The following is a 13,249-nucleotide window of genomic DNA, read 5'->3' on the forward strand; positions in this document are numbered from 1 at the left end:
TATCCCTTCAACTTCAACATTCCTATACATTGGTCAATTTTTCCTTCTCTTCTTTTTCTGTTGCCGTATATCCTTTTCCGCTTACCGAAACCCTTACCTCGTTTACAAGGAGAAACCCTTCCCTGTTGTCAGTGTCTACTAAGATTTATCGCGTACGTACGGTTGCACCCAAGTCTTAGGTTAGCCAGGTCCGTGTTTTTTTATTAGCGCATCCGCAGCTTTCGGAGAACAAGCAAGGCCCAGGACCACGAAGTTGGAACTTTACAGATACCCGAAAAGTCCTCATTAAGGAAGGAAAAAAGAATAAGATAAGCATTTATTCTCGTATTACGCCGCAGGGGAATAAGGAGGCAATACCTAAAGTTCAACAGAGCCTCTATTTCAGGGTTTGAGACATACAGTACCTTTTTCTTTTCTTATTATTATTAATGTAGAAATTATCAGTCGAAATTATCACTCGGATTTGATTAGCAAGCAAAAAAGAAAGAAGAAAAAAAACCCCCCAAGGCAAGTCGCACGCACACCTAAAGGCAAGAACCCGGGAACAACAAACGGTTATCCCAATCAGTCCAATCAGTTAACTTACCTAGAGGCTAGGTCTATCTGAAGTGCCCACCCCTTTTGCTTTTGCCCCTCGTTTTCAACTGGCTACTTGTGGGTCCGACTTTTCAGTGGCTCCCCTGACTTGCCCGGCTTGCCTAACCAAGTCTTCTTACCAAGTCTTCTTACCAAGTGAGCATAGCGCCTAAAACCAGCCCTGTCCCAGCGTGTTTCCAGCACTTCCCGACCCCCCAAAAGCTGCCCCAAGCGCTTACGCCAGGCCTAGTTTGGAACTGTCCAGCCATACGACACCTAGCCCCGCTGATTGCTGTAGTGCTTGTAGTGCTACATAGCCCTTTCTCCTGCTACCTTAACCAACTAATAACTTACCTAGACTGGTAGACAGGTTGCTTTGCCGTCGCCGCGCTACCTAGGTACTGTCGACATGGGGTCCGACGAGTTGATTGAACACCATTCCAACCTTAGTCACCCGTCTCAAAACCCTCCCTCACCAACAACATTTGTTACCAAACGAGGATCTTACTTCCGTATCAAAAAACGATTCACATCATGGCATCGCCCAAATGTTGACCTAAGGGATTCTGATATAGGCGACAACACCAACACCAACAATAACAACAACAGCGACACCGACACCGACAAGATGCCCGTCAAGTCGCCCGCCTCCGCTGGCAGTAATGGCCATAATGGCCATAATAGCCACTTCAACCAGAAGCTGAAGAATTTCTTCCGCATCAACTCCAACACTACTGGCGATAAGGAAAAGAGTCTAGACCACGCCTTGAAATCCGAGAGCAAGGTTGGCTTCCGCCAGTCGAGGAGATTTTTCACCAACGTCGGCAGGATTAGATCAACTACCACGGCCAGCGAAGGACATCCCCTGGACGATGCACTCAGTCCCACCGCCAATGCGAATCCCTATTTTGCCCATCAGGGCCAGCCTGGTCTTCGTCATCACAATGAAGGCTCTGTTCCGCCGAGTCCGCCGGATACGCCAAGCTTAAAAGTACACGGCCCCGACGGCGCGGCAGCGAAAGAACAGGCCACAAATGCCACGAAAGAAGAACTTGCTCGGAAGCTACGGAGAGTTGCAAGTGCCCCTAATGCTCAAGGCCTTTTCAGCCAAGGAAATGGCAGCGGAGAAAGGCCAGCTACAGCTGAACTCGGCAAGGAGCCGTTGATTCAAGGCGATAATGCTACCTCGTTGGGCTTGGTCGATGCTAAGACGACGCACTCGGCCGATTCTGGGGCTCTCGCCGTACCGGACAACGATAGCCTTGGCGCGCTTCCTCCTCCTCCAAGTCAGAACTCACTAGCTTTCCGTAGGACCTACAGTTCCAATTCGATCAAAGTCAGCACCGTTGAAGTCGGACCCTCTAGCTTTGACAAGATTAAGCTCATTGGGAAGGGTGATGTTGGAAAAGTCTACCTTGTAAGAGAGAAGAAGAGCTCTAGGCTTTATGCTATGAAGGGTAAGTTTTCGTTGCTGTAATTATTCGATATCTATCGAGTCGTGCTGACCCAAGCAGTCCTGAGCAAGAAGGAAATGATCAAGCGTAATAAGATCAAGAGAGCGTTGGCTGAACAAGAAATTCTGGCAACAAGTAACCACCCATTCATCGTGACCTTATATCACTCCTTCCAGTCCGAAGACCACCTATACCTCTGCATGGAATACTGCAGTGGCGGAGAGTTTTTCCGAGCCTTGCAAACTCGTCCCGGCAAATGTATTCCCGAAGATGATGCTCGCTTCTACGCTGCGGAGGTCACGGCTGCTCTCGAATACCTTCATCTAATGGGCTTTATCTACAGGGATTTAAAACCTGAGAGTATGATCATCATTCCCTTCCTACTCGAGCTGGACTAACCCAACCGCCAGATATTCTTCTACACCAGTCAGGACACATCATGCTTTCTGACTTCGATCTCTCGAAACAGTCGGATCCTGGCGGGAAGCCTACAATGATCATGGGCAAGAACGGTGCTAGCACCTCCTCGCTCCCTACGATAGATACGAAGTCGTGTATCGCCAACTTCCGAACGAATTCGTTTGTAGGAACTGAAGAATATATCGCTCCCGAGGTCATCAAAGGTAGTGGACACACGAGTGCTGTGGATTGGTGGACATTGGGTATCTTGATATACGAAATGTTGTACGGCACTACACCTTTCAAGGGCAAGAATCGTAACGCGACTTTTGCCAACATCCTCCGAGAGGAAATACCGTTCCCAGAGCATTCTGGAGCACCCCAGATTTCGAAGTATGTTGGACGTGACAACTACACTTTCGTACTGATGCTGACACCGTTATTTAGTCTCTGCAAGTCATTAATAAGAAAGCTCCTGATCAAAGATGAGACGCGAAGACTGGGCGCGAGAGCCGGGGCTTCCGATATCAAAGCACATCCGTTCTTCAGGACAACGCAATGGGCCCTTATTCGACATATGAAGCCGCCCATAATTCCTCACGCGGGTCGTGGAGTCGACACGGTCAATTTTAGAAATGTTAAAGAGAGCGAAAGCGTCGATATCACCGGCTCGAGACAGATGAAGGGCGTGCCATTAGACAGCAGCCTGGCAACGCCTGGCAACGAATTAGCCGACCCGTTCGAAGAATTCAATAGTGTGACATTACACCACGATGGCGACCCTTACGACAGTGACAGGTGATGATGCTAGAACAACGTCCCGGCCGGCACAGTCGATGTTCTGATCTATACCAGCCTCTTCGCATCCAACAGCATAGCATGCCTGTGTTGACGGCTAAACTTGTATGTGGCCATTGAAACGTGATATCCTATTTTTTTGCCACGCAGCGTTAATTTTCACGCATCGCCAGCGGGTTTGTACTATGAGCCTTGAAATAAACCGGGAAAATACTTGACCGTCCATTTATGAAGTCGTTTTCCTTCTGTCCTATTATTCATACCATAGGAGAAGATTGTGACCAGGGACTCAAACACGAAAGAAGGGAAAGGGGGAACCGATGGCGGCATCAACAAGCATTCATATGTACGGCGTTTTTTTTGTCGGGGACGAGGGAGTTCTTTTTTTTTTTGTTGTCGTTTTAACTTTTTCTTGGGACGGAAGATCGCAAAGAAAGAAAAAAAGGGACCGCGCGAAATTATAACAGCGACTTGCTCAACTTGCTCGTTCGCCTGATTTGTATGACAGTTGCAAATAATGTCATCATCACCACCATCATCGTCATCAATCGCCCTTTTATGCCAGAATTTGTTCTGTTAGAAGGTCTTGAGACGATAACAAGAAGAAACAGCCCGCGCTGCTTGCCCTGTTTATATAAGATAGCATAGCATTCATTACCTATTTTGTTGGAGTGTGTGTGTCTATGTCTTATTATTTTTTCTTCTCTTTGATCTTTTCTTTCCGTATGGTTACGTTGCGATACGATGGTAATGATGATGTTTTTTGGTCTTGTCGGACAGAGAGACAGACAGACAGACAGACAGACAGAGACAGATAGCTTTTTTTTTCTTCTAACATTTTACTTTTATAGAGGTGTCGAAGTCAAGTAATAAGTAGGTTGGTTGGTACATACATTAGGCTAGGTACAAATGTTTGAACAGAAAGATCGAGTAACCGAGAGAGGAATATGATGTTTATTAATGATTTTTGATTTTTGATTTTTTAAAGGGAAAATATAGCATCTGATCATGTTGTTGGAACCAACCAGAGATGCTAATAATATGCATGGTGAGGTTTGCGGCTGACCTCCCTGACTTTCCCGTCGGGTGGGTGTCATGTAGTATCCCCCCTGTGACCACTCATCCTAGCACAGCACCGGCACGAGGCTGCTTTCTAGACGAAGTTATGTATACTACCTCCCTAGGGCTCGATCCGATCGAATCTGATCTGGGGGTAGATAAATGTAGTTTTGCTTGGAAGGACATTTGGATGCCTACCTTACCTGTACTAATATTACTCAATGTCGTTACTACTCTGTGCGGGCGGTAGCATCCAGTACTGTTGCTACATATGACTGTTTCTCTCTTTCTTAGCTTGGATGTTACTCTGTTTTCAATGATCGCGCTGATTTAATATACACACCTACCTACCTAATATATCAAACAGTCAGAGCCGGGTTACCGAATACTACCTAACCTCCCTAGGTAGGTAGCTTAAGGATCGATATCCCAGAACCCGGTTTTGGAATAAATAGGTCCGGCACTCGTGCGAGAACGTTCTCGGAGACGAAACTTATAAATGCAAAAGACATACTTAGTATTATTATTATTCTTACAATAGAATGCGGATTTACGACTGAGGTATAGGTATATAAAGAATCGGAAGTTATGGGCTTGTGAGCGAAGAGCACTTGGATAGTTACGGGGAATCACTTTTTTATATATAGATTTCCTTATGCCGGTTTTCGATGAAGCAAAGCGTGCCTATGATATTGAGCAACAGTACAGACACTTCGACTATGGCGCAAGGGAACCTAGAACAGCAGGAGGGTTCACGAGGCTCGGCTTATGCGTTGGAATTGACGGAGAGCCAGCAGAGCTGCTCCCGGCGGCACTTTGCAAGTGCTGAAGAGCTACGCGCGGATATCCAACACCAGCAGGAGGAAGAACCGCCGCAGAGATCCGAGCCCCGACGCCGACTCCTGGTCCTACACAGGCTGTCCGCGGATTACACCCGTGCGTTGACAGACCTGCTGGATGTCGACGCAGGTTTTATCGACGCTCACGTTGGGGGGCTAAGCTACAGGCCCCTGGTGAGACGGAGACGGGACCGCGAGGCTAGATTCGTTTGCTTCGAGTATCCGGAGTTGCTCACGGTGCCGAAGGGGCTACCCACGGATGTGAAGAGGGCCCTGCTGGTAAGAGTGGATCATACCAAAGGTGGCGATGATGATGGTGATATTGTTAGAGAACCATTTTCCCAGGCTATCTCGGACGAGAAAGCGGTAGTGTTCTGCCGCGCCTCGCTATGGCAGTGCGCCAAAACCGACGGTAAGGATCCCTTTGACTATATATTATCTAAACGACATTTTTTTTTCTTTCTAACACTGTCGTGTAGTCCTTTTGCTAGACCGTCCGATAGACGATGAGATGCCCGGCTTCGAGTCGTTGCTATACCGTAGCTTATCGGAAGAATGGCGAGGCGATTATAATGGTAATGTACCTGATATGCGCGCTCTGGTGCAAGACCTCGCCGCGCACCAATGGAGCGAATTCTTCGATGCGGTGTTGTCTTCAAATATAAGACCCTCTAGCGCGCACCAGACGGCAGCGTTGTACTGGCAAGCACAGAAGAGCCTAGAGCGAAACCTAAGCAGTTCCGAGATCCGCGAGAAATCATCCGGATCGTCGGACCCCTATTACTCCCCCGAATCGAACTGGGAATCCCTCCTCTCCCGCCTCGGCCGACACGTTGCCCTCCTAAGCCATCTTGCCCCTATTTCCGCCTCTAGGCCCCTCCCCGACATCCCACCACCTAGACAACAACGCCTTACCACGAAAGCCATCCCTCCAACAGAACTGATCCCGCGCCGCCATTACCATTATCGCCATCGCGCACGTTCGCGCAGCGGAAACGCCTCCACGGCCGACGACCAGAACAAGCACGCGCTCGACCGCGTATCGTACATGGGCGGGATCCTCCTGCCCCTCTCCGTCGTCTCCAGCATCCTCTCCATGAGCGACCCCTTCGGCCCCACGGGCCCCCTGTTCTACGTCTTCTGGGCCGCCGCCGTGCCCCTCGTCTTCGTCGCCGTGCTCGTCATCTACGCCGACTCGATCCGCAAGGCCGAGGTGTGGATCGAGGTGGCGGGTAATAGCAATAGCAGTAATAATAATGATAGTAGTACCACTACCGCGGACATTAGCGAGGAAAAGCAGAAGCAACAGCAACAGCGACAGCGACAGCAACCAGAGAAGGATCTCGAGAGCCAGAGTGATATGTATGGTGGTGGTGGTGGTGGTAGTAGGGGGTTTGTTAGGCTCACGGCTCTGGGGAAGGGGAATGATAAAGAGGAAGAAGATGATGAAGAGGAAGAGGAGGAGGATAAGGAGGGTGAGGGGAAGAGGGACGATTCTTTTGATGAGCCGGTTATGATGGTGGAGAAATTATTCAAGGATACGGGGGGCAGGAAGTGGCAGAGAGAGCAGCTTGGTTGGGGAGGTGCTTGCATGACTGCCTTGCGGATTTACAAGCTCAAGAAGGGCAAACCGCCTAACTGGGTCAGACACGGGAGGACAGCTTAAAGAACATGGACACATATGTACCTAGCCTATTAACATAATATGATATGTGATTTCATCTCACATTGGAATTTCTTAGGGCTATGGCCGTTCCGTGTCCGAGTTAGTTTTTATTACCGACGGGTCTTCTTTTCCAAGAAGTTTAAGTTTCTTCTTCCGGTATTCATTATCGTGATTTGTGATGCAAAGCCGGAAGTGGACCACGAGTTCCATGCGAGGCATGGCCTTTACGATCTCACGGCACCAGGAGTGGTTCTGGTCGAATTGTTGTACGGCGTGAAGGACGGCTCCAGGGTCTATGAGCGACCTCACCTGGACCCTATGATCCGGCGAGACGAGGAGAGACGAGGATGGAACGTCGTCCTGGGCTTTGATCCAAACGTCTCTTAGATCGTTGTAGGAGTTTTCAACATACTTCTCATCCGCATCTACGATACCTTCAAGCCAATCTGCCGTTCTCCGCTATCCCACGTTTACTCGTTAGCAGCTATATTATGCCAGAATTCAATGGTGAGAAGAGAACCAAATGCAATCGCGGGACCAAATAACAGAGACATAAGCTCTATGCACAATATTCAGAGTCAAGTCTACTCGTCTCATAGGGGTCAATACAGGGGATACTTAAAACTTTGTTACTGACCTGGAAGTATGTCGGATCAGACTCTTCCACGTACAACTCTCTCAGTTGCCTTAGCTTCTCACGATCACGAGCATTAACGAGAAGGGTGTAACACCTATCAACCCCCTCTCCAAAAAGCGCTCGCACCCTGGCCGATCTGCCAAGGTGCATCAGTATGTTATCGTGGTAGAACAGATAGCGCGGCACGCCGGACCAGAAGCCTCGCTTGCGCTTCCACTGCTCGACTAAGAACTTGCCCAAAGTGCCCGACAGGGCCGCGAGGCTCACGCAGACGGGGCTCGCGGGGGAGCTGCCGAAGTAGAACCTGGTGACGGCCGGGTTGTTGACGTGCTCCATGACGAGGCCGTTCTGCTCCGTGACGTAGCCCCGGATGTGCTGGAACACGGAGTCGTCGAAGCACAGGGTGTCGGCCGACGGGTCGAACCACGTCATCTGCTTGAACACGCGGCACACGCCGCGCGGGTGGCTGCCGACGAACTTCCACGACCCGGTCCGCTGGGCGAAGCGCCTCGCCTCGCGGTTCACCGAGAGCAAGGGCGGCGGCGCCAGGATCACGGCTACCAGGTCGGAGCCGCGGGACCGCCAGGGGTCGTGGTCGAGCTCCTCGGAAACGTTGGCCTCGCCGTCCCGCCGGATCGATATCGTTTCGCTCCGGATCTCGAAGACGCGGCGCGGCAGGGCGAAGTGCCATACGAGATGCCGCAGCTCCGCCGGCAGGTCTGGAAATCGCGGGAACGAAGTCGCAACTACCGGTTCCGACTCCACCATAGCTTCTCGGTGGTGATTATCTAGGTAGGTATCTATAGGCGGCTTATGATATAAGAGTGCTGCTGCTGCTGATTTCTAGATTGGATTTTTGGTTCTGCAAGGAAGTAAGGTTATTGTATTCTAAGCGTTCTATACAAGGAGGCGATGAGGACAGTAGCCATGGTTAGGTATTTACTCAAGATTATTTACTAAATTTAAATTTTTCATGATTCAGCCGCGTGAAAGAATGAAGGCGATTGGCAACGAGCTATCCCGGCCGAGACTCGGTAGTCGGAAACCGACAACTTGTGAGCGGACGCAGCCGAGCCAAATGTAGGTACACATGTAAGTTGTATGATTCTCCGCCTGGGCTATAACAGGCGAGCATGTTTTAAAGAGCCATCCAAGGACCGAGTCTAGTCTAGGTAGTCAAGTCGGCCGACGCAAACAACGAGAACAAGAGTTGGTCCTCATGGTCGTTTGCTTTGTCTCTTCACATATACCTATCCGCTATCTATGCTGGGAATTTGTCGGAATTCGGACAAACACGTATAATTGCGGATCGGAGATGCGAAGCATAAAGGGGGGAAAAGGAGAAGAACTAGGTTAGGTATGTTTTCGAGGTAAGATACCTACTATACCTAATGCATATAAAGGAGTGCTGGAATGTTAGTGTACTTCGTATATCCGAGAATACCTAGGTACATTTCGGCGTCAAGCCATTACCAACCAAAAAGCCGTGATTGGCCCAAGAAAATCTCATCTGATCTTATCTCCGAACCGGTTCCTGGGAAGTTGCATCGGGAGACGGTACAAAGCGAGGTACATTGCATTGTGCGTTCGACTTAGGTAGGTACATAAAAAATCTCCAGCTTTGGTTCCGGGTAAGCCCCGCACTTGACCTACCGTTTTCCATAGTGGGGTGGGCACCGGACGAGCTCAGAGGTTAGCAGTGAAAACGAACCCCTCCACGCCGTTAAACAAGACGCGTTTACTTAATCTACCTAGGTACCTTCACTTTCGCAACCCGCGACCCGCGTTTTTCAAACAACAACACAATATAACGATCCAAACATAATAGTTTACGCCTACACCCTACCATCGCCAAAAAATCCCCATCGCGATGGAAGGCCAGACACCCAACCCCTTATTATTGCCGCCGGACCTCACGCCGCTCGAGCAGGAGCTCCTCGACGAATACGAGCGGCTAGCCGAGAACATGAAGAAGGTAAGTTCTAGCCTATAGCCTAGCCCGTCTCACGCACGCAACGCACGCAACCAAACCAAACCCAAATCTCACCCGCCGCAGCTCGCATCCGTACTAGACGCCATGGCCGGCCAGCCGACGACCGAGATCCTCGACGGCCTGCGCGAGCTCGAGCGCAAGACGAGCCTGGTGTTCACCCTGCTGAAGGCTAGCGTTTACAGCATCGTGCTGCAGCAGGAGATCGACTGGGGCGACCAGACGCACGGTTGATGCAGGGTATGATGGTGTAGTTATACACAAGGAAGAAATGACAAAAAAAGAAAAAGAAAAAAGAAAAGAAAAGAGAAAAATAAAATGGCAACACCCAGATGTATAGGTATATATGTCGACTCTCGACTCCCGACTCCCTTAGCTACGGAACAATTGGGCTACGTATGCACAAGAGCATCCATCCATCATATCCCCGGGTCTAGACTACATCTGGATCAAACGCAAACTGGTTGGAAGAATCTGCATGCTCGATACATATGATGGGGAGCCGTATCGTGCGGCTGGTATTGAGGGGAGAGAGAGAGAGAGCACGGTATGCGCATATAAGCTTATAACGGCTTTTTACACCGTTGTGGTTGGTATATGAAGATATGCGCGAGAATGAGGATACGATACCAGCGAGATTCAGCTCTGAGGACTCGGTATATCTACAGGGAGCATGATAGGCATGCGAGGATAAATCACGGAAAAGGTTTGAGATACCCAAATACGCCAAGAAGAAACAAAAAAAATAAAAATAAAGAAATCATAATACACCGGAAAAATACAGCACGTAAACTGCATTTTTGTTTGATTTAAAGGGTGGCAGGCATTATCTACAAGATATATGTGTTTGTTTTTTTCTTCTTCTTTACATGATTTGCTCTAGTTTTAGTGTACATTTCCACCGTAGTAGACCTTGCGCAAATCGACGAGCTTCCTGCCCATGCCGGTAGCGATCTCGTCGGGATCCCGCTGGTTCTGCAGGGCCTGCACGCAGGCCTTGACCGAGTTCATCGGGTTTCGACCCCGCGGCATCTTGGCCGCGATATCGCGGATGCCGGCCGAGCGGAAGATCTCGAAGAGACGGTGCGAGGCGCGTAGACCGAAACCTTGGGGGAGCAAGCATTAGCAAAAATATAGCTTTTTTATGACTTTCTTTTTTTGTTGCACGGTACATGGAAAATGCGGGGGAGGGGTAATTATATATATACTATACATGGGTAAAAACAAGAAAAAAAGAGAGAAAAAAGAAAAGACTTACCAGGGGGTCTGGCTTCTATTTGAACTATAGTCGCACCAACCTTAGCCTTCACATTGCCGTAGATAGTCCTGTCCTCGTATCTGCGGACGGGCTGCATGTTCTGGATGGCGAGGAGCTTCGCCTTCTGGCGGGCGACGGCCATCTCGACGGACTTGGCCTCGCCGATGCCGAGGCGGCCGTCGCCGTTGCCGGCGATAGCCAAGATCCAGGTGCTGCGGATCTTTCCGAGACGGGTCTGGTTGTGGACGACGCGCGTGACGAGGATCTTGCTGTTGATCTCGAGGATGCGCCGCACGCTCAGGCCCGACCGCCGCTTCAGGTCCTGGTATATGCCCTGGTCGTCCTTGCCCTCGTCCTCCGGGTCGATCGGCGGCTTGTACAGGCCCTCGACCCCGCGCAGCTTCTTGCCCAGCGCCGGCGCGACCGCCGAGTTCGAGGGGCCGTTCGTCTTCGTCATCGTCTCCGGTTCCTGGAAGTACTTGGCCTCCTCCATGGGGAAGTCGATGCGCTGGTCTAGGATCTTCTCTATCTCGTCGTCGGGAAGCTCGTTGAAGTTCACGTCCTTCGGTATCATGGCCTCGAGCCGCCTCGTGAGGTCCGCCACGTCCTCCTGCTCCGTCATGAACCGCGCGTTCGGGTTGGGCGGCGGGTAGATCTTGGGACGCTTGTCGACGATGGGGTAGATCTTGCTGAAGTCGTCGAGATAGGGTATCCTATAAGGATCCCTTCGTATGCGACCTTGTATCGTCAGGTCTTTGGGGTCGATAGCGGCCTCGCCGGCTTCGAGGGCGGCCATCTGTTCGGGCGTGTACCTCTTCCTCAGAACCTCGAGCTCCTCCGGGCTGTAGCGGGGGAACACCTTGTTACCGTACTCCTCGATCTTCTCGGGGGTGGTCAGACCGATCTCCTCGGCCCGTATGCTCTTGAATCTCGGTTTCCGCCTGGCAGCGAGCTGCGCGGAGGTGTGAAACGGGGCGTGGCATTGCGATGCCGGTGCTGCTGGTTTGGCCGCGGCAGCAAGCCGCCTGGAGAGCAGACACCGTGCTGGTCGTGCTACGCTCATCGCATCCCTAGCGTTCAAAATACCCGCCCTAGTTATGGCTGCGATGGCGCAGAAGAGGAATGATAGGGTCGCGTGAAGATATGAAGCTTCGATTGGTACATATCAAAAGGTACATGGCATAGGAAATTATTTTTTAGAAGCCCTCCATTGCTCAATTCGGTCATACGTTTCGCCGGCAAACAAGGTACAGGTGCTTTCCCATTTAATTTTGACTTTGACCGTCCACCTACCTTACGCCTTTGAGTTTTAATATGTGGGTCACACTCTCGTAGTTTATTGGTTTATGCTTATTGTTAGCGACTTTAGGTACCTGACTTGTACAATACGTACAGGTACACTTCGGATGCTAATGGTACGATTAGTTACAGTTTATATCCGCCTTTTTCTTCCTACCCGACAACTCCTTCAGTTAATATAGAGAATAGAATAAAAGTATGACACCACGCAAGTCATCAATTGGAATTCCTACCTAACTTTAGGTATAGTGATGGTCAGTCTCTTGACTTCCAATTATGACAGTGCATGTCGAGATCTAGACAATGACAGAAGCTGACGCCCTGACCATATTTATCCCTCATTGACCTTGTCAATGATTGGGCCATCCTAAATAATAAATCTGTCGACTCTGCCGCAGCTTTGAAACGCAAGGGTTTCACAGGGATTCTCGACATCGTCAGTTCTAATATCAGTCGAGACCACGAACGCTAAGAGAGGCACTTTGCCTCTACTTTACTTACGTTTCTCTTACCCTTAGGTAATTTTTCCATTATTGTAGCCTAGATCCCCTTCCCATTCCCCGTACCCAAACCTGGCCCGTCCATTCTCTCCCTTTTACCTAATCTTGCGAGAAAAAAAAAAGTGAAGCCATCATCATCGACTTTCCCTTCTTTTACTTCCTTTCTAGTGTGACTGGTGCACCATAATCTTTTTTTGTTTGTTTTGCTAGCGCGTAGCCTCTCTTTTTTGATCATCGCACGCATTCGCTGCATCTATCTATCCCAGTGACTTTTGGATTCAAGATCGAATAATCCTAACAAACCCTTCCACGAGAATTCGAACATCCCGTTGCCGAAGTTCAAAAATATCAATTCACAATGTCTCAAAAAGCAAACTTACCGAGCCCTCCCGGCGGTCAATTTGGATTCATGTCCAAGATCGGTGCCACGGATGAAGCCGTCCGCACCTTAAACGACCAGCCGTACCTATTCACCATTCTCGTCGTCGTCCTCGTCTCGCTCATCCTCGAGTGCGTTTTCATCTGGTTCATCCACTACGCCACCATGAAGCCTGAGCAGAAGAAGAAGAAGGAACCTAAAGGAGCTAAAAAGGCTCCAGGAGCAAAGCCCCCGGCAGCTCGATAAAGGCCTTCTATCGTAAGACGGTTTTGATACGAAATTCGAAAGCGTTGCGACAAGTTTTTTTTTATTGGGATAAAACTCGGCAGTCATGTTCTTTTGCGACCACTCACTGCCACCGCCTTTGTCGAGGAACTATCATGTATCGAAACCTG

The 13,249-nt window shown here is 49.9% G+C and overlaps 6 protein-coding genes across 6 annotated transcripts; 4 read left to right on the forward strand and 2 right to left on the reverse strand.

The window, feature by feature from the left end:
* Nucleotides 1-1,204: 1,204 nt before the first annotated feature.
* Nucleotides 1,205-3,231, forward strand: F4812DRAFT_449463 (Pkinase-domain-containing protein; the record flags this gene model as incomplete). Its single annotated transcript, XM_047935976.1, has 4 exons — nt 1,205-2,033; nt 2,091-2,390; nt 2,441-2,822; nt 2,877-3,231. 4 exons carry the CDS (start codon nt 1,205-1,207, stop codon nt 3,229-3,231), a joined length of 1,866 nt encoding a protein of 621 aa, XP_047793675.1.
* A 1,774-nt stretch (nt 3,232-5,005) lies between these two features.
* Nucleotides 5,006-6,791, forward strand: F4812DRAFT_455471 (uncharacterized protein; the record flags this gene model as incomplete). Its single annotated transcript, XM_047936827.1, has 2 exons — nt 5,006-5,537; nt 5,605-6,791. The coding sequence occupies 2 exons, from the start codon at nt 5,006-5,008 to the stop codon at nt 6,789-6,791; spliced, it is 1,719 nt and encodes a 572-aa protein (XP_047793676.1).
* Nucleotides 6,792-6,869: 78 nt separating this feature from the next.
* Nucleotides 6,870-8,357, reverse strand: F4812DRAFT_455472 (uncharacterized protein; the record flags this gene model as incomplete). Its single annotated transcript, XM_047936828.1, has 3 exons — nt 6,870-7,250; nt 7,429-8,271; nt 8,349-8,357. 3 exons carry the CDS (start codon nt 8,355-8,357, stop codon nt 6,870-6,872), a joined length of 1,233 nt encoding a protein of 410 aa, XP_047793677.1.
* A 700-nt stretch (nt 8,358-9,057) lies between these two features.
* On the forward strand, nt 9,058-10,204 carry F4812DRAFT_413791 (DASH complex, subunit Dad3). The gene is made up of 2 exons (XM_047932817.1): nt 9,058-9,403; nt 9,485-10,204. The coding sequence occupies exons 1-2, from the start codon at nt 9,299-9,301 to the stop codon at nt 9,650-9,652; spliced, it is 273 nt and encodes a 90-aa protein (XP_047793678.1). The 5' UTR covers nt 9,058-9,298; the 3' UTR covers nt 9,653-10,204.
* F4812DRAFT_413793 (ribosomal protein S5, C-terminal domain-containing protein) lies at nt 10,205-12,327 on the reverse strand. Its single transcript, XM_047932818.1, has 3 exons — nt 12,305-12,327; nt 10,677-12,229; nt 10,205-10,524 (listed from the first exon to the last, which is right to left on the reverse strand). Exons 2-3 carry the CDS (start codon nt 11,737-11,739, stop codon nt 10,304-10,306), a joined length of 1,284 nt encoding a protein of 427 aa, XP_047793679.1. The 5' UTR covers nt 11,740-12,229; nt 12,305-12,327; the 3' UTR covers nt 10,205-10,303.
* A 506-nt stretch (nt 12,328-12,833) lies between these two features.
* On the forward strand, nt 12,834-13,116 carry F4812DRAFT_455475 (uncharacterized protein; the record flags this gene model as incomplete). The annotated part of the gene is made up of 2 exons (XM_047936829.1): nt 12,834-12,985; nt 13,068-13,116. 2 exons carry the CDS (start codon nt 12,834-12,836, stop codon nt 13,114-13,116), a joined length of 201 nt encoding a protein of 66 aa, XP_047793680.1.
* Nucleotides 13,117-13,249: the final 133 nt, after the last annotated feature.

This window comes from Daldinia caldariorum (assembly GCF_022478825.1).
Source record: "Daldinia caldariorum strain CBS 122874 unplaced genomic scaffold F4812scaffold_2, whole genome shotgun sequence".
In the NCBI taxonomy this organism is placed as follows: Eukaryota; Fungi; Ascomycota; class Sordariomycetes; order Xylariales; family Hypoxylaceae; genus Daldinia; species Daldinia caldariorum.

Coding starts and splice junctions, on each gene's coding strand:
- F4812DRAFT_413791 (XM_047932817.1), top strand. CDS start 9,299: ATGGAAGGCCAGACACCCAACCCCTTATTATTGCCGCCGGACCTCACG. Junction 9,404..9,484: donor TAGCCGAGAACATGAAGAAG/GTAAGTTCTAGC, acceptor CACCCGCCGCAG/CTCGCATCCGTACTAGACGC.
- F4812DRAFT_413793 (XM_047932818.1), bottom strand. CDS start 11,739: ATGAGCGTAGCACGACCAGCACGGTGTCTGCTCTCCAGGCGGCTTGCT. Junction 10,525..10,676: donor AATAGAAGCCAGACCCCCTG/GTAAGTCTTTTC, acceptor TGCTCCCCCAAG/GTTTCGGTCTACGCGCCTCG.